General features: G+C 42.7%; 1 protein-coding gene across 1 annotated transcript in view; it reads left to right on the top strand.

Moving 5' to 3' along the window:
* The first annotated feature begins 3,831 nt into the window (after positions 1-3,831).
* MBOAT2 (membrane bound O-acyltransferase domain containing 2) overlaps positions 3,832-19,961 on the top strand; it is a 129,869-nt gene continuing 113,739 nt past the window's right edge. Inside the window, exon 1 of the mRNA XM_053589857.1 lies at positions 3,832-4,095. Coding sequence (XP_053445832.1) covers positions 4,021-4,095 — 75 coding nt within the window. The 5' untranslated portion in view covers positions 3,832-4,020. The remainder of the gene's footprint in view (positions 4,096-19,961) is intronic.

Below are 19,961 nucleotides of genomic sequence, written 5' to 3'. Positions count from 1 at the left end.
ACAGAGAAGTTAAGCGAATTTCTGAAGTTCATAGCTACCTGTTGCAAAATTTAGGGTTAAAATTCAAGTCTTTGGACTTCCAACCAACTTTCTTAGGCCTAGATGTTTTTTTTTTTTTATTTTAACATTTTAAAGAAAGACCTTACTTGGTACTTTTCTTGTACTATTTTACTCTGTTTTGTAAATATGACTGTTTCTTCTTTTGATTATAAACGTTTATTCTTTACAGCATTCCACACAGTTCCCTGAACATAGCAAGTAATCCATGAATGTTTTTAAGAACATGAGAATCCCTTTTTATAGAGTGGATATAATCTGAGGTAGCAATGAGACATCGTATATAATTAATTCAATTCTTTACCCTTCCATCTCCATTTAAGAGCTTCTGGTCCGATTAGCAAGTACTGGTTAGAAGGTCCAAATACAATTCAGGCTATCATCACTGAGTTACTAGCTGAAAATATGGGTTTCCAGTTACTTCACTGAAAACATGAAGACTGGTATTTTTAATATGGGAAAATGGTTTCCATTTTCAGAATTACATTAAATTGCTTGGATGATTAATATTATGTGTCAACTTGACGGAGCTAATGGATGCCCAGGTAACTGATGAAACATTATTTCTGGGTACGTCTTTGAACATGTTTCCTCAAGAGATTAGTATTAGAATAGGTAAACTGAGTAAAGAAGATCCTTTCTCAGAACTGTCAAGGGTCCAAATAGGAGAAAAAGGTGGAAAGAGGTGAATTTGGTCTCTTTGCTTGAGCTAGGACATCCGTCTTCTCCTGCCTGCAGATATTGTTGCTCCTGATTCTTGGCCTTTCAGACATGAAATGAATTATACAGTTGGCTGCTTTGTTCTCAGCCCTTTGGGTCTGAACTGGAACTATACCACCTGCTTTCTTGGGCCTTCATTTTACAGATAGCAGATTATGGAGGGAACTTCTTAGCCTAAACAATTTTGACCCAATCTCTCACAATAAATCTCTAGACCAGGGGTCCTCAAACTGTGGCCGGCCATATGAGGCGGTATGATTGTATTTGTTCCTGTTTTGTTTTTTTACTTCAAAATAAGGTATGTGCAGTGTGCATAGGAATTTGTTCATAGTTGTTTTTTTTTAAACTATAGTCTGTCCCTCCAACGGTCTGAGGGACAGTGAACTGGCCCCCTGTTTATAAAGTTTGAGGAACCCTGCTAGACTGTGTGGTGGCTCCTGCCTGGAATACTAGTATTGTGGGAGGCTAAGGTGGGTGGATTGCTTGAGCTCAGGAGTTCAAGACCCCAGCCTGAGCAGAAGCAAGACTTTGACTCTACTAAAAATAGAAAAACCAACTGGGTGTTGTGGGGGACACCTATAGTCTTAGCTACTCAAGAGGCTGAGGCAAGAGGATCACTTGAGCCCAAGAGTTTGAGGTTGTTGTAAGCTACGATGATGCCACAGCACTCTACCCAGGGTGACAGAGTGAGACTATCTCAAAACAAAACACAACTCTTTCTACATATCTATATATGATCCTATTGGTTCTGTTCCTCTGGAGAACTCTAATGTATCCTAACATTTACCATGCACCAAGCCTTTATATAGGCACATTGAGCTCTTTATACAGGTATATTTTTATAACCTCGTGATCTGTGGTGGTGCTATTACTATGCTCATTTGTATCCATGAGGAAACTAAGGCTAAGTAACTTGCCCAAGATCTTATAGCCAATAAACAGCAGAGACAGCCAAAAACCTATGTTTGTTTGACTCCAAAATCTAACCTATTATTAGTTGCTATACCTCTATGCTTCCCTGAAAGTAAAGGAAAAACATCTTTTTTACCTATACGTTTATGACTCTGACACAGCTAAATTTTCCCAGATAGCTAAAATATTCCCCATTCTAGATACTAAAGTCAATAATTTCATATAGTCACTCCAAAATAGAGACTATGTGCTGTCATATCCTACTAAAACAAAAATTCAGACTAAGGAAACTCCTTTTTGTAGACATTATTTGTTCTAGCTCTGAGATGTATCTTTATGCTGCTTACTTTAGCTTGCAATATGTTCCCAACACCCACCTTTTAAGTTTTTAAAATGATATTTCAATTTTTCCTTCAGTTTATATGTTCAGCCACCTGTACACTTCCTCTGGCTTCTCTGAAGTGAAGAAAAGGAAAAATACCTTTTTTCTAAGACTCTATTAACAGAGTGGTCCAGATTATTGGGTAATATATTTTAATAAGCAGCTCATTGAACAGATTTGCTTTCTATAATAATTGATTACAGCTCTCCTTGGAACACTAGCCCAGGGAAATGATGGTCGTGGTTTTTCTATTCTTCCTTTTATCCTCTGTCTATTCTGTTTGGTCTGAGAATCTACCAAACTAGGGTTAAGTTAAGCAATGGAAGAACGTCAGGCAGGAAGGGATCGCACTCATCAGCTCAACTGATTCTATCTCAGAACAATCGAAATCTACAGACTGAGGTGCTTCTGTACCTGGGCTGTCTCATTATTTAAGACTCTAGAGTAGTCATCATGTGAATAGTACACCTGCTAGCTAATGGAAATTTCTGGAATGGGTTTAAATGTGAGGAACAAGAAGGCCCAGTGTTAAGAGGTCAGTTCTGGAGAAAGATTACTTGGAGTCCTACTATCAGCTATAAGATCTTGGGCAAATTACATAAATTTTTTGTGACTCAATTTCCTTGACTGAAATTGAGGTATCATATTACCTGTGTCACTTGAGGATTAGATAAGCTATTCCCCCAACAGCATTAACGCCTGCGGTTAAACTCCCAGGAAGCATTAGTTATTTCTAACAAAATTTCAAACTGTCAAATCCTTGAATTTTCCCTCTCCTCTGGCATTTTCCCTCTTTTAAAGTCTTCTAAACAAAAGTTGATAGTTGCATTTTCAAGATGTTCATATGATTTGCTTCTGTTGATTATATACAGTGTATGACGCAACCCCCGCCCCTCGATCCCCACTCCCCATATAAAGGTAACTGGACACAGCAGAATTCAAGTCTGGAGGAGAATGAGCTCTACGGGTGCCAAGATGTTTACAAACAACCTTTTTTCAAGAGGAAAGTGGGACCTTTAATGAGGGTTGCTGGTTATCAAAGAATCAAACTTTAAGGCAGCAAAGGTGAGACCTGTTTCCCTGCGGCTCCGGCCTCCTGGAAGGCCCAAGTGGGGCTTGAGAGGGACTGACAGGTCAGACCACGTTAGAGCGCTCAAGTTTGGGTTTTACACAGCAGTTAAAAGACAAAGGAACTTCTTAGCTAGGTCACTTTTTTGGATCGTCGGCCTGCTCGTTCCAGATCCCAGCTTTGTCCCCAACTTCCCCAGGCGTTGGCTCAATCGCGGCCCTCACATCACCCCTTTGTTTGGCCGCTACCTCGCACCCCTTTGTTATCCACTGTCTCTCTTAAAGAGGGGTAAGGTGGACACTACACTCCCCACGAGGAGAAACAAAAGGGATGGGAGGGAAGATGCCCCGACACGCTCCCACTCGGGGACGCGCTCTGTGCCGCCGCCGTTCGTCCTCCCCCGGCAGCCGCGGCCCCCGGCCCGGGTCCTCGGCACGGGGGTGGGGCTCGGCGCGGACGGCGCCCTCTGATTCGCTGCGGGCGTCAGGGCGCCGCGCTGCGATTGGGCCGCGGGGCTGTCTGCCGCGAGAGCGCGCGAGGTGGGGAGGGGGCGCTGGAAGCTGCTGGAAGTCGGGGGCGGGGGATGCGGCGGGGGCGGCGGGGACAGCGGGGCGGGGCGGAGGAGTCGGCGGGAGGAACCGTGCTGGTGCCGGACGGTCGGGGGCGGTCGGGGGCGGCGAGCGGCGGGTGGCAGGCGGAGGGGAGGTGCGAGGCGGGCGCCGCCCCCGGCCCCTCCCCAACCCTCCCCACGCTGCTCTCCGACCGCGGGCGGCCCAGGGGCGGGCGCGCCGCTGCATCCCCATCCTCGTCGCCGCCCGGCATAGCGCGAGCGGGCGAGCGGGCGGCCGGAGCGCGGCAGGCGGAGCGCCGAGGCCCCGCCATGGCCACCACCAGCACCACGGGCTCCACCCTGCTGCAGCCCCTGAGCAACGCGGTGCAGCTGCCCATCGACCAGGTACCCCGGAGCGCCCCGGCGTCTGGGGCGTCGGGCCCTCGGCCAGCCCTCCGGGCCACGGTGCCACCCGCCCGGGGGCCCGAGAGGAGGGTGGGGGCTGGGGTCGGGTGCCTGGTGTCACTGCCAGCCGGCCTGGGAGGGAGGGGGCGGCAAAGCCCGTTATTGTGTTACCGTCCCGTAGCCCCTCGTTCCAGGCTGCCCCCTCTTCGGCGTGCGCCCCTTTCCTCCCCCGGCCCCAGGAGGGGGTGGGCACGACGCCGGTGTGCGCGACAGCCGGCTGGGAGGGCGCTTTATCTCGACGTGCGCGAGGGCATGCTTGCCGTGTTCTCCGCGGCCGCAACGTTGGCACCCGCTGACCGGGTCCCGGAGCCGCCCCCGGCGCACATGGACCGGAGTGTGGAGCGGGTGCAGGAGGCCGAGGCCCGGGGAGCCGGCGGGTGTGCCCTGCCCGCATGTGGCGCCGAGCGACCTCCCGGGGCCCGATGCCTGGGTCTGGGTGTGAAGGGCGCCTCGGAGATGGCGCGGATGGGCATGAGGTCCGGCGAGGCTTCGGCGGTGCTGCGCTGTGGGGACAGTTTGCGTTGAAGTGCTGTTTGAGAGAAATCGAGAGGCAACAGTTTAGCAAAGCAGGGGCGATGAGGAAAAGTCAGACTGAGCGTATCCCAGGATTCTAGCTGAGAAAGTTGCAACCTGGTGGATGAAAGCAGCCACCCCGTCTCCTCCTCTAACTCGCAAAAACTCTTCTGACGACGTCTAGGGAGGGGTGGTATTTAAATGAGGCCAATCGAGTTTGATTGTTTAAAAGACTTAAGGATTACTGAGAAATAAACTGTATTGTGATGGGAAAAGCTGCGCCATTTTTTATCTAGAAAGTTTGGGAGTATTTGATCAGGACAGTGAGATTTAGGGAAGTTGTTGATGGGATATATTTAGATATTGCTCTAGCCCCAGGCCAAAGATAATTGGGAATTTTACTTGCTGGTATTCTAGAGTACTTGATCTACAAACGTTTGTGCTTTAGGAGGGATGCTGGTTCACCATCCTTAGATCGAATGCTTTGCTGTTATTTAGTACGCAAGGATTTCATTTATAATACAGGATTCCTCCATATCCAGACTGCTTTTCATGACAGCAAGCTGGAAACCTAACGTTAAGATATTATCTGCTTTGTGCTTTACTGTTTTAAATAAAATAGACCTAAGCATGTCGGAATTAAAAAATTCTGCCTTCTGTTGAAATCTGAATTCCTTCTATTTCGGTCATAACTTTTGGTTGATAGTAAAGTACCTCCCTTCTCCCATCTTGTACAGTAGTTACAATGTGCATCGTGCTGAGAAAGTACCAGTAGGGAAATAAATCGTGTGTTTTAAGAAAATACTCTAATGTCTATTAATAAAGATCAGAAATTAGGGCTTTTTTCGTCTTCTCAATCCTGTGGAGGATTCTCGCTGTTTTACAAACTGAAGTGCAGCGTGTGACCTTTTAAGCGTTTTACACCCCCGACTTAAAATAGGTTGCCGCCAGTGTACTAGAAAATGCAGGGTTGGGTATTTGTTAAAACATTTCTCTTGCTGATGAAGAGCAGGGGAGATAGGCTTATACCTTTACATTTCTTTTTGGAAGATAGGTGTTCATATTCTCTCTCTGCCGTAGGCCTAACGCTCCCTACCATGATGAAATATTTTCTTTACTATGCCGATAAAACCTTTTATCTAAGGTTTGTAACTTTAAAGTTGCTTAATATTGAACTGATTTAAATATCTCAACAATCCAGATTAAGTTTTTTTCAGGACTGAAATAAATGGGAGAATCAGAGGAAAGTGACCGGACTTAAAACATTTTTGACTTTTCTTTTCTATTAGCTAATGGCCTCAATTTGATACTTTGAGATGATTCTAAGTTTGTATAGCCTTGTATAACCCCGAATTTTTATACCCATTTATATAGTAATGTTTTGGTTAATGTGGAACCGCAGATACAAAGGTGGTCTCATACAGTTGTAATGGAGCTGAAAAATTCCTATTGCCCTAGTGATGTAAGATTCATCCTAACATGGTATTGCTCAAGTTTTTGTGGTAGTGCCGGTGTAAACAAATCTACTGAACTGTCTTACAAAACTACAGAATATACAATTATGTTTAGTACATAACACTTGATAAGTAAATTACTTGTTTATAAATTTATAGTTTTGTTGCTGTTTTAGACCGAATTCTTGGTGTTTATTACAAAAAAGTAAGCCATAGAATAGCCTCAGGCGGTCTTTCAGGAGGTAATTCAGAAGAAGCATTGTTATCCTGGGAGATGACAGCTCCTTGTCTGTAATTGCCCCTGACGACCTTCCAGTGGGACCTTCCAGTGGGAGGAGATGTGGAAGGTGCAAGGCAGTGATCTGGATGTTCCTCCACACAGGCCTGGGTTACTGTGTGTCTTTATGTCTTAGTTTTTAACAAAAAAGTTTTTTAAGTACAAATAAATTTAAATAGAAAAAAACTAATAGAATAAGGATATAAAGAAAAAATATCCTTTGTACAGCTGTACAGTGTGTTTGTGTTTTAAGCTAAGTATTACTACAGAAGAGTTCAAAAAATTAAAAAGTTTATAAAAGTAAAAATGTTACAGTAAGCCAAGGTTAATTTATTATTATTACTATTTTTTTTTTTTTGTAGAGACAGAGTCTCACTTTATGGCCCTCGGTAGAGTGCCATGGCATCACACAGCTCACAGTAACCTCCAACTCCTGGGCTTAAGCGATTCTCTTGCCTCAGCCTCCCGAGTAGCTGGGACGGTTAATTTATTATTGAAGAAAGAAATTTTTTTTATAAGTCTACTTTAGCCTAAGTGTACAGTGTTTTTGCAGTTTCTGGCCAGGGCTGGGTTTGAACCCACCACATCTGGCATATGGGGCCGGCGCCCTACCCCTTTGAGCCACAGGCGCCGCCCAGTGTACAATGTTTATAAGTCTACAGTCTACTAGGACCTAGCATTCACTCCCTGCTCATTCCCTGACTCACCCAGAGCAACTTCTAGTCCTGCAAGTTCCATTCACAGAAAGTGCCCCATGCAGACGAGCGTCTTTTTTTTTTTATACTTTGTTTGTTCTATATTTAGGTATGTTTAGGTCCACAGATACTTATCATCATTGTGTTACCCTTGCCTACAGTATTCAGTGCAGTAACACTTACAGCCTGAGAGTAATATAGCTTAGTTGTGCAGTAGGGTATATTATCTAGGTTTGTGTAAATGCACTTTTTCTTACAACAGAATCACCTAAGTATGCGTTTCCCATGATGTATCCCCATCAGTAAGCAACACATGCAGTATTTGAGTTGTTTTCTCTAAGCGAGTCTTAAGAATATTGGATTGGCTTGGCACCTGTAGCACGGTGGTTACGGCGCCAGCCACATGCACTGAAGGTGGAAGGGTCGAGCTCAGCCCCGACCAGCTAAACAACTGCAACAAAAAAATAGCCAGGCGTTGTGGTGGGCGCCTGTAGTTCCAGCTAGTCAGGAGGCTGAGGCAGGAGAATTGCCTAAGCCCAACAGCTGGAGGTTGCTGTGAGCTGTGACAATCACCTAAGCCCAACAGCCATAGCACTACCGAGGGCAACATAGTGAGACTCTGTCTCAAAGAAAGAAAAAAAAAGAATATTGGATTAATACCACATAAGTCTTAACTCTTAACAGTGACAATAAATTGTTTCTTTGAAGCATCTACTAGTTGACTTTTTTTTTATTGATGAAGCTCATGGAATAAATCAAAACTCATTTTGTAATTGGAGGAATAAATTAGCCATTTTAAAATTGAGCAAAATAGAAAATTTTTATATCAAAATCAGTCCAATTAAGAGGAAACCTAAGATTTTGTTGTAATCAAATTTGACAGGAAAAAGACTAATCAGGAAATGAAAAGTGTAAAAATGTAACTTGTTAGTATGTTAATTTGGTATGTGCTACTACTGTTTTGAAAAATTAAGAAATTGGAAAAGCAGTTGTTTGCTGTCATAAGAGGAAAAGGACTTTAGGGTAAGAAGAATAATTAACTTTTTTACTACATAAGTGAATAATTTATGAGCCAATAGAAATTAGTGGTGTGTATGGAATATCAGAATGCACCTTGTCAGGTAGGGAGCAGAGAAAGGTGTTTTGCAATAAGGCTGAGGCCAGTGAAGGAAAGGGAGACCTGGTTTGTTTAGTTTATACTGAGAATTCCAGAGTGACCTTTAGGTGGCAGTTTTTGTTCCATAGGCCTTAAATCTAAATTAAAATACAAAATCTATCATCAAACAAGGTTACCTGATGTTTTTTAAGGTAGGAAGGATCTAGTATCTGATGTTTTCCCATTTGTTGGCCTTGCTTTCCAGATGGCTTTATTTCTAGTGTAAAGTTCAGTAGATGGTTATGATTAAAGGGATACATGGAGAGAGTGGATGTTGAGGAAGGAATTCACCCAAGGGAGAGCTGTGCCAAGAACTGGATAGCATGGAACATAATTGTGGCTGTTTATTGGTTGCTGATGTGCTTGATCTTTAAGATTCCAGAGTACCAAAATAAAATAAGAGAGAATACAGGTATTTAAATGTCCCAAATCAACCTAATCTGTAGAGTGTTTTTTTCTTCCGATCTTAACATATCTTATATTCTACTACATTTGATTTGTCTAACACTGAGCTACCAGAGGACTCACTATATAGCCTTTCCCCTCTTCTTCCCTTCTTTCTTTCTGTCATTTTTAACCATTTTTTGTCCATATTACCCGTGATGCTGTAATTACTGTGCAGAAACTGGCTTTTATTTCCCTGGTGATGTGATGTCCAAAACAGCGTACTTGCTGAAGGCCAGTTAGGAATGAGTTTGTGTAGAGTCATTGAACAGTCCTGTTTCGGGACATGGGTCATGGTTTCAGAGATAATATGCTGGACTCTTTGGGAAGGGAGAATCAAGATAATTTGAAAGATTTGGAGGAGGAAGCAAAGGTGTTTGAGGAAGAGACGAACTGTTAACATGTTACTAGTCTTGCAAAGTCAGGTAGTAGTTGTAATGCCTAGCGCTTTACAGCTTACAAAGCTCTTTCACATACATTATAATATTCAGTAAAGTCTCCACAACACCTTGTGAGGTCAGGTAGAACTCAAATATTTGGCTTCAGATGTGTGTATATATGGTATTAAACATTTGAATAAAAGTGGTCAATTTTAGTTTGTAGTGTTAACATATGGCAAATATTTTTGATGGGTCATTGCATTAGATCTGGCCTGACACATATTTTTAGAGGGGAAAGTAGAGAGCAAGAACTTCCCAAAGGCCCCTAAAGCCAACACCAAAGTGCTGGTGGTTATGGTTGTGTTATGGAAACCTGTGTGTGTGTCTGGGGTGAGAGCAGTGTGGAGGCTTAAGAAGTCCTAGTTTCCTTTTTGGTTAGTTTGTTTGACCTTTTATGGAAATCCCACCCCTCAGTGGAGTGAAGCGGTTAATGTGTTAGGGAAAAGAGTGGTTTTTTAACTTCTTAAATCTTCATACAGGGCTGTACTATGATGAATCTCATTTTATAGATGAAGGAATAAGTAAAGTTCTCAGTGTTAAGCCTTTTACGAATGTGACTTTAGGAGAAAAAAAATGAATGGCAAGAAAACAAATCAAAGGCTTATTTTGTTTTAAACTTGCCATTTGAATGCTCTAGGTTTAGGATGTAAATATTTAACTTGTTTGTCTATTGTCTACTTCTGCACTCATAATAAGCATCAGTCTTGATGAGAACCCTGAAATTCTGACACAGTCTGTGGAAGATTCCTTTTTTTCAGGAAGGCATATGGAACTGAGAATCTTGAATCTGTATTTTAAATATGTCACTTTACATAAAAGAGTTTCCTCCTGTGTAAAATGTGTGTTGGGCTTAGAGGGAAAATAAATAAAAATTTAGAGGAAGGAACTAACTACTAAATTTTTTTTTTTTTTTTTGGTAGAGACAGAGTCTCACTTTATGGCCCTCTGTAGAGTGCCGTGGCCTCACACAGCTCACAGCAACCTCCAACTCCTGGGCTTAAGCGATTCTCTTGCCTCAGCCTCCCGAGCAGCTAACTACTAAATTTTAAGAAAATTTTTCAACAGTAAAGAAAGTGCTTTTTCTGTTTAATCTGAAGCACCTAAGCCAAACATTATACTCCCTGACAGCTCAGTTAACGTGGGTTTCCCTTACTCTGTTCTCTTTATGAATAGGGTAGTGGTGTGGAAGAGGCATGATTAGGTTTGGAGCTAGTCTTGTGCTCTTTGGCAAATTACTGAACTTTTCTTTCTTTTTTTTTTTTTTTGTAGAGACAGAGTCTCACTTTATGGCCCTTGGTAGAGTGCCGTGGCCTCACACAGCTCACAGCAACCTCCAACTCCTGGGCTTAAGCGATTCTCTTGCTTCAGCCTCCCGAGTAGCTGGGACTACAGGCGCCCGCCACAACGCCCGGCTATTTTTTGGTTGCAGTTTGGCCAAGGCCGGGTTTGAACCCGCCACCCTCGGTATATGGGGCCGGCACCTTACCGACTTAGCCACAGGCGCCGCCCTACTGAACTTTTCTTTAAGCCCCAGTTTCCTCCTCTTTAAATTAAGGATGATTCTAGTACTTACGTGTAGGTTATTGTGAAGATTAAACTCATAATCTATGTAAAATACCAGGCTCCTAGGAGATCATTGCACAACCCCTTCCTTTTTACAAATTATGAAATATATGGAATTTATTTATATTTTTATTTTGAGAAGCTAACATCTGTTCATATGTATTCCATTTTTAATCTTTAGGACTTCCTTTTTAGGAAGGGAAATACAAGGCTTAGGTTTAGTCATATGCCCACACAGTGATTAAACTGGGATTAAAGTCTAGTTTTGAATTTGGAGTCAAAAGTGGTTTTTCTGCTTCCTTACTGCTTCAAAAGTTCTTTGTCTCCCTACTTTACAAATACTACCTGTGTTGTTACTGCCTCTGTAGGTACAAATCACCCAGTGTCTGTTCATTGGGTCCATCAGGGGCGACTTTCCCGGGAAATGAGACAAGGCAGGCACATGCAGCTTTTGGCTGCAGTTGTTTTAATAGGTAGGATTGTACAATGATAGAACCTTTAAAGAGTCCTTCAAAATAAAACAAGCCATAAATATGACCCTCAGCACAGTGATGCTAGTGAAGAGTGAAGTCAGACTTCATTTACTCAGGGTGTTAGGTGTGGAAAGGAGGAGGAGGAACTGATGGGTGGAAAGATAGAATCGGGATTCAGGAGATCAGAACAGGTGCGAAAGATGTGTCCCTTCTTCACTGATGCTTATCAAAAACCCTAGCCATTCTTCCACATCTGTATCCGTTGCACTTTGCATGTGATTTTTTTCTGAATCTCATCAGGTGGGACTCCTCTCTTACTTAAGCTGAAAGAGTGTTTTGGATTTGGCATTGTTCTGGCATTTATATGTTCTGCTTAATGTTACACGTATGGTTCAGTGTTCTGAAAGGAGATAGGTTGAACTAGATAATTAAGTTAATTAGGTAACTTAAAGAACTCTTTACAATGTTTGTGCAGGTTTAGGGTCAGCAAGGACTAGTGCAGTTCCCACTGTAGTTGCACCAGGCCTGGAGGGGCAGAGGAGGGAAGGGGCAGGACCCCAAGAGGGCAGCTGGCAGCAGGGAGGAGCTGTGGCCTCTAGTTGAAGGGTTTGGTCAACCTGCAGTGAATCTGAGGGAGGGGAGCAGGGGAGACCCCAACCTCTTGCTTTCCCGATTCTCTGACATCCTGCTGGATTGAAGTCTGCTTTGCAGAACAAGTTGATACTTTTGGGACAGAAAATAAATAGAGGGGAGAGAGTGGATCTGGAGGGGCATTGAAATACTCTTCAGAACATTATGATTACTACAGTATTATTCATTTTCTCTGTGTGATGAGTACAAATAAAAAACTCAGTGTCAGGCTCTTTTATGCACAGCCTCATTTGTCTCTTCTTAGTTATGCATTTTGAAAGAATAGTTGACTTGGGTGGTGCTGGCCCCATATGCTGGAGGCAGCGGGTTCAAAACCAGCCCCTGCCAAAAACTGCAACAACAACAACAACTGCAACAACAACAACAACAAAAAAAGAATAGGGCGGTGCCTGTGGCTCAGTTGGTAGGGCGCCGGCCCCATATACCAAGGGTGGCGGGTTCAAACCCGGCCCCGGCCAAACTGCAACCAAAAAATAGCCAGGCATTGTGGCGGGCGCCTGTAGTCCCAGCTGCTCGGGAGGCTGAGGCAGGAGAGTCGCTTAAGCCCAGGAGTTGGAGGTTGCTGTGAGCTGTGTGAGGCCACGGCACTCTACCGAGGGCCATAAAGTGAGACTCTTGTCTCCACAAAAAAAATAAAAATAAATAAATACAAAAAAAAAAGAATAGTTGACTTGCCTGTCCATTTTTCTTTTCTTTTTTTTTTTTTTTGTAGAGAGGTAGAGAGATGTGAGCCAAATTTTTATGCTCTTCATATTATGATTAAAAGTTTATTAAAATGTGAGATGTTTTTAAAAAGTTTGCATTTAACAATATAGTGTAATTGCCAATATAATCGTGAGATTTGGGGAAAAGAAAATTCATAGTGCACTCTAGGCAGGATAGCCCTGAAATAGGAGAAGTTTTTAGTTGGATGCACACATCTCCTGTCAGTCCTGTCACTGTATTTTTGGTGACTGTATGTATAATCTCAATGTGTAGAAAATATTTCAAGTCTAAAATTTGGCGTCCTTCCCGAGTGCAGTGCCTGCCCTTTTTTCCTTTCCCCATTCTTTCGTCCCCTATTTTGTTTTTAGTTGATGTGATAAATGTATGTATTAATGAGATGCAGTGATATTCAATATGTGTATACATGTGTAATGATCAAAACAGGATAATTAGCATTTCTATCACCTTAAATATTTATCAGTCCCTTGTACTGGAAGCATTCAAAATTCTCTCTTCTAGCTTTTGAAACTACCCATAGTTAGTTAACTCAAATCGCTGCACTGCTGTTGAGGGCCAGTCCAGCTGTCTGTTCTCCCTGCTGGACTGTAAGTTCCTCGGAATAGGGGCTTCCTCTTACATATTTTTATGTCCATTAACCACCCTCTCCTGTGCTTTCCTCCTCTTCTCCCTCTCAGCCGCCAATAACCACTGTTTTACTTTCTGTTTTTATGAGTTCAACTTTTTTTAGCTCCCACATCTGAGTGAGAACATGCAGGATTTTTCTTTATGAACTGGGCCTGTTTCACTTAATGTCCTCCAGGCTCATCCATATTTCCACCAATGGCAGGGTTTCGTTCTTTTGTATGGCTGTATGGTATTTCCTTATGTCTGTATGCCACATTTTCTTTATCCATTCATCTGTGGATGGACTCTGGTGTTGCTTTCATATCTTGACTGTTGGATAGCACAGCAGTAAATGTGGGCCTGGGGATATCTGTCTCTTCCACATACTTGGAGTAGGATTGCTGGATAATAAGGCAGTGCTGTTCTTGCTATGGCTTACCTTTGAGAGCACTGGCTGACAGAAGGAACCCCGGAGGATGGCTGAGTAAACCCGCCGCCTCTCTCAGTCATTCCTTCCACACATGCTGAGTAAGTTGTCTAGAGCCATGCATGTAGAAGTGCCGAGCTGGGGTTTAAATCTCGGCTTGCTGTTGCTGGAACTACTTGTGTACTTAATTATTTAAAGTTCTCGTCAGTCCATTTTTCTATCTTTTAATTTCTTGCCTTTGATTAAGCTATTTCTTCTGCCTGAAATCTCCTCTGCTCTTTTTGGCCTTGGCAACTCCTTGTTTTTCAGTGTTCAGTTAACACCTTGGCCTCCTTGGTGAAGTGTTTTAAGTGTTTGTCACCTGTGTGTCTTGGCAAGGTACTGACTGACCTTTTGTCGTGTCCTTTCTTGTCACTGGACTCCCCTTTTGTGTGTCTTGCATATGTAATATGTCCATGTGTGCTGTGCGCACTCACTGTGCCTCAGGCTGCAAGCATTCCAGGTGGGCTAATAACTTGCAGCTCCTTCAAAGGGCTGTTTCTTAGATCCTCTGTGACATTTCAGGATAATGAGGCCAGTGCCGTGGAGAAGCATGAGGAAGAGAGACCGCTGGTAGTCCTGTTTTCCCTCCCTCTTTGACTCTGGGCTCTCACCAGCCTGTCCTGTTTCTGAAAAGCAGATCTGTCTTTCATATGAAGGAGTCCGTAGGCATGTTCCCTGTGGGGTCCTCACCCGTCTCCCCTGGCAGCCTGGCAGATTGAGTGTCCTCTCCACTCCAGGAAGCAGTGAACAGTCTCTTCTGAAGTTTACCGTGGCTTAGCCACCCTGATGGTTAGGGCCTTTGGAGCACTTAACCTCCTGACCCACTCCAACTTTTGGTCTGCTCTGGAGCATTTAATTTTTTTGATTTACTTTACAAGTCTTCTTGGTAGGCTATGGATTCCTTAAGAATAGGGGCTCTGGGCAGCGCCTGTGGCTCAAATGAGTAAGGCACTGGCCCCATATGCCAGAGGTGGCAGGTTCAAACCCAGCCCTGGCCAGAAACTGCAAAAAAAAAAAAAGAATAGGGGCTTCCTCTTACTCATCTCTGTATCCCTTCTGCCTAGGGCCATTTTTGGCATGGAGTGTGCAGGGCTAGAGTGATGACTAGCATAGACTGGCCCAAATTCTGACTGTCATTTGTCACCTGTGTGTTCTTGGCAAGGTGCTGACTGACCTTTTGTAAGCTTCTGTTTCCTGGTCTGTAAAATGGTGCACATAGTAGGACACAGCCATGAGGGTGTGGTTATCACTGAGGAGATGGTGCAAGCAGACGGCAGAGCCGGTGCTTTGGGTATTATTTACTGTTCAGTACTCTCCCAGGTGTTGGGGAAGAGATGGTGTTACTGTTGTATAAGCGCATCCTTTGGGTCCTTCCAGGTCTAGTAGAGCATATTCGTCATCCATTTCTAGTGCGTACCAGATGGTGTGTAAAACATGGAGTATAACGAAGAAAGTCACTGTAGTCCAATGTGGTGATTTGCAAACAAGACCCTGCAGGTCCTTGAAGGGGTTAGCCTGGTACAGAGGGGCAGGTCCTGCCAGAGCCGATTAGGAAAACCAGGTTCTGAGAGGTGAGCTTGTGTGGGGTCATGCTGGTGGCTTCCAGGGATCTTTTCCTGGGAACTCTGCACTTACCCTCTTTTCCATTGGCACTCATGCTGTCCTGGGCTAGAAGACAGGAGCCCAGGGAATCTGTGGAGACCCATTTCACTGGCTGCGGAGCTGCTGCACTGACTGAGCTCCCCACGTCAGGTTTACACACCTGTAGATTACCCACTTGTTTTGATCCATAAAGAAGAAGAACTGCCACTTTTAGTGTCCTGCTCCTTCCCCTTTTTATTAGGGCCTTCCAAGAAGATTCCTTTGGAATATCTTCCCATCCCTCACGTCTTCTAACCACCCATCCAAACAGGGGAAGCTTGGCTTTTGGACAACAGAAGGTGAGTCATCAGCAGATCCTCCCAGAGCAGCTCAGAGAAGTAGGTAAACTGGTGTCCTTGTGGAGGGAGGAAAGCCCCACTGAGCCAGGGGGCTGGCCAGCTGCCAACCAGATGGGCCACACTTCTGGAAAGTCCCAGGCTACTTCTCACCAGCTTGCCTTGTTCCTGTCTAGGCATTGAACAAAGATTAACACCCTGTTTGAATCCATAATTCTATAGAAACTTTTCGGTTTTGGAGATTTTCTGAGCTAGAGTAGGTGGTCATGAAAGTCAGAGTTAGAGATGACATAATTTTATATTTAGATTCAGTTGACATACAGTATAGATTAAAATAACATAGATACTACCTGCTTAGACAAAAAATTCTGGCTCCTTTTCTTTCTGAAACTAAATTATTGGTAGAACTACAATACATTCATGAAAGATGTCCAAGTGATATGTATGTACTTACCTTGTTAGAACTGAATGTAGAGAGGGAGGCTCTCCCTTTTACAAAACCACTAGTTTCAAAAGTATTGTTTACTGGGTGTTCAATAAGTAGTAATTAAAACCGAATGTGTCTGATTTAACAATATTAAATTTTAAGATAGATGTAAAGACCTACAGGAAGTGATCCTACTGCTTCGGTCTCAGGAGTAATTAGAACTAGAGGTGAGCACCTCTGCACCCAGCTGATGTTTTATTTTTTTGTAGGGATGGGTTCTCACTGTTGCTCGGGCTGGTTTCGAATGCTTGGGCTCGAGCAATCCTGTCTCAGGCTCCTAAAGTGCAGGGACTATGGGCAGGAGCCACTGTGTGCCTGGCCCAGCAATACATTTTAACAATAAACTTTGGGAGTTTTTGTTTATTGTAAGGTGTTGCTTAGCTGACCAGGTCATGGGGTTAGATGAAGTAGCTAAAGTCAATATAAATTACAAGTTCAAATGCTTAGGGGACTCTAGGCAAGGAACATACATGAATGTAAATGTAGATGCATTCGATTTCTGAGGTGTGGAAAACAGCATGATCGTTTTGAAAGCCATGCCCAGTCTAAAGGGAAAGCCCCCACTCACTTGGCTAATGCTTTGGCTGTAAAGGAATGTTTGCTTGATGCTGCCAAAGGTGATTTTTCTCAAGGGAAGATGAAAATCTGAATTTTTTTTTTTTTTTTTTTGCAGCCCTGTAAAAATCCCTTTTTATATTCTGCAAGAGAATAAAAGATACATTTGGCTATCAATACAAAAACTGTAGTATAGGAAACTTTCGATTTTTAAACAAAAATCTGTACATCATTGTCCTAGTTTTTTAAAACACCTGAAAATTAAAGCACCATAGTATCAACTGTCAAATTTGGCAGGCCTTCTCCACCCTGTGATTGTCAACATGTGTGAGCAGCAGAGATCATCCTGCTGACTTCTGATGAGGAGCGGAAGGTGAACAAGTGCTGTGGGACAGGCAGACCCTAGGCGTGGGCACACAGGTAGAGAGACTGATTTCTTCAAACTCTTACTGAAAGTTGGCCCTCTCGCCAAGTCCCAAAGACACCATCCTTTTTCTATTCTCTCCCCTTCCTCCAGTTCTCCTGCCCTCTACTCCCTGGCCTTAGAAGTAAACAAATATTATTAGTACTAATGTTTAGGTATACTGTTGTTTACACCAAATTGATTTGGGAATCTGGTTATGTTTTTATTTATTTATTTATTTATTTTTAAAGACAGTCTTAGTCTTGGGTCAAGGAGTAGGGCGCTGGCCCCATATACCAGAGGTGGTGGGTTCGAATCCGGCCCCAGCCAAAAAAACTGCAGCAATAAAATAAAATAAGGACAATCTTAGTCTCAAAATTAGCAACAATTTTTTTATTTATGCCCCGTTTACAAGCTGCCTTTACTACTGTCCTGGCATGTGATCATCTTCGGTTTGTTTTGGAGCCTAGTCATGAAGAAAGAGCATTTCCATCACTGAAAATAAATGGAAAAAAGTGAAAACTCTTTCATTTTAGGATATTTGAAAATTAGAAATGATGATTAAAAGGACTCTAGTTGAGAAACGTACTTTTGTTCTTTGCAGATAAAAAAAAAAAAGTAAAGCCCACGGAATTTAAAGTTGAGAGGGAGTTACATTCTACGTATCTAGAAATCTGCTTTTTACCCCCACAAATGAGCAACATAAACATACAGAAATGGATGAATTTAGGACTTTGGATAAGCTTAAAACCTGGATTTTGGAATGTTTCATGTAGGGCTTTTCTCTTTTTTCATAAGTGACTATCCCATTCTTTAATTCCTTAGTGATGATGATAATTTCAGTCTAAATTAGACTGAATGTTTTATTTCCTTTAAATTCTGTATACATTTAAGGATTTATTGAAACTAAGTTATTAAAAATGGAGTTTCTAAGCAGTTCTTTTATTGTCTAGTGGAATTTAAAAAAATAAAAAGAATCCTATCAAATCTAACCTTTATCAGCTAGCCATCAAGGAGGCTTTGGAAAAACCACAGGTCTGAAACAGAATGCTGTCCTCCAGTACGCTTATTGTGCTTCACTACATTTTATTTTTTATCTCATTTTATTTTATTTTTTAGAGACAGAGTCTCACTTTGTTACCCTCGGTAGAGTGCTGCGGCATCACAGCTCACAGCAACCTCCAGCTCTTGGGCTTAGGTGATTCTCTTGCCTCAGCCTCCCAAGTAGCTGGGACTACAGGCGCCCGCCACAACACCCGGCTATTTTTTGTTGCAGTTTGGCCAGGGCTGGGTTTGAACTCACCACCCTCAGTATTTGGGACCCACGCCCTACTCACTGAGCCACAGGCGCCATCCACCTCAGTAAATTTTAATAGCCAGCTAGACAGAGTTTACTAAATCCGAGGAATCAAATGAAAAATAGATGTTTTCTTCACTAAAGGGGAAGGTTCTTTTATCCCAATAGAAATAGAATTTCAGATTTTGATACAAAATCAATGAAAACTAGATAAAGCCCCTATGGGAGCCCAAGCCACTTTTGCATATTAATAGAATGGAGTAAATTTTTTTTCTTATTCCTCCCATTTTGTCTCCTGTAAAAATGCACGTACACACACACACACACACACACACACACACACACACACACACTCTCTTACTGTCTCTAAAGAGAATGCAGCATATGTAGGCGCCTGTGGCTCAGTGAGGAGGGCACCGGCCCCATGTACCGAGGGTGGTGGGTTCAAACCTGGCCCTGGCCAAACTGCAACAACAAAAAAATAGCCGGGCATTGTGGCGGGCGCCTGTAGTCCCAGCTACTCGGGAAGCTGAGGCAAGAGAATCGTTTACACCCAAGAGCTGGAGGTTGCTGTGAGCTGTGGCGCTACAGCACTCTACCAAAAAAAAAAAAAAAAGAGAGTATGCAGCAGACCAAACCTGGAGCTGTGTATACAAAATGTGTGCACTTTTAAGGTTCCTTATTTGTAGTTCTCCTATGTCTTAACTTTGTTGGGATAAAGTTCATGCTGATTTTTCCACTACGTATAGCTAAGGTTCAAGTCTCAGTAAAAACATTAATTTTTTAATAAAAGAAAACAAAATTATCAAGTACTCTGAGTACTTTGTTCCAGTCTCTTATCCAGAATTTCAAGGTCTCTGAAAAAAATATGAATGAAAATAGTGGCTTTGAGGCCTAAGTTTGTCATATTTGGGTAGAAGTTTTCTTTTTCAGAGCCCAAAGCTACATATTAAATTAATTTGAATAAAGCCTTTCAAAGCCTTTATAAATAATAAGTAATTTAGATAGGTGTGAATAAAATTTCAAATAAAGATTAAAAAATAAAGTTACTTTAAAAATAACTTTGGCTGGGCTGCACCTGTGGCTTAGTGGGTAAGGCACTGGCCCCATATACCAAGGGTGGTGCGTTCGAACCCGGCCCCAGCCAAACTGCAACAAAATAAATAGCCGGGCATTGTAGCGGGCGCCTGTAGCCCCAGCTACATGGGAGGCTGAGGCAAGAGAATTGCCTAAGCCCAGGAGTTGGAGTTTGCTGTGAGTTGCCACGGCACTCTACTGAGGGTGACAAAGTGAGACTCTGTCTCTAAAAAAAAAAAACTTTGGCTACTCCCATTTCACATGTGCTATATAATGATTTAAATTGCACTTAGGGATTTTGAAAAAATATATGTCTGTCTTATCCATAAAAAACACAAGCATAGAAACATCAAACTAATGTCATAAAAATTCTAAATCTTAAGGAAATTTGGAAATACTGTTTTCTATTTGTAAAATAAATAAAATCAACCTGATTTTATTATTAGGAAATTTGTTCTGGAAACTTATTAATTATTGGTTGAAATTGTTAAAGTCCATTATGCTATCACCTGAAACAGGCTCAGTCATTTTCTTGAAGAGAAAAATTGTAAGTAAACATAAGTTATGGGCTAGTCATCCCGTGTTA

The sequence above is a fragment of the Nycticebus coucang genome, chromosome 4 (assembly GCF_027406575.1).
Source record: "Nycticebus coucang isolate mNycCou1 chromosome 4, mNycCou1.pri, whole genome shotgun sequence".
NCBI lineage: Eukaryota > Metazoa > Chordata > Mammalia > Primates > Lorisidae > Nycticebus > Nycticebus coucang.
The sequence above is the reverse complement of the archived record's forward strand: the minus strand, read 5'-3'. Positions and strand labels throughout refer to the sequence as shown.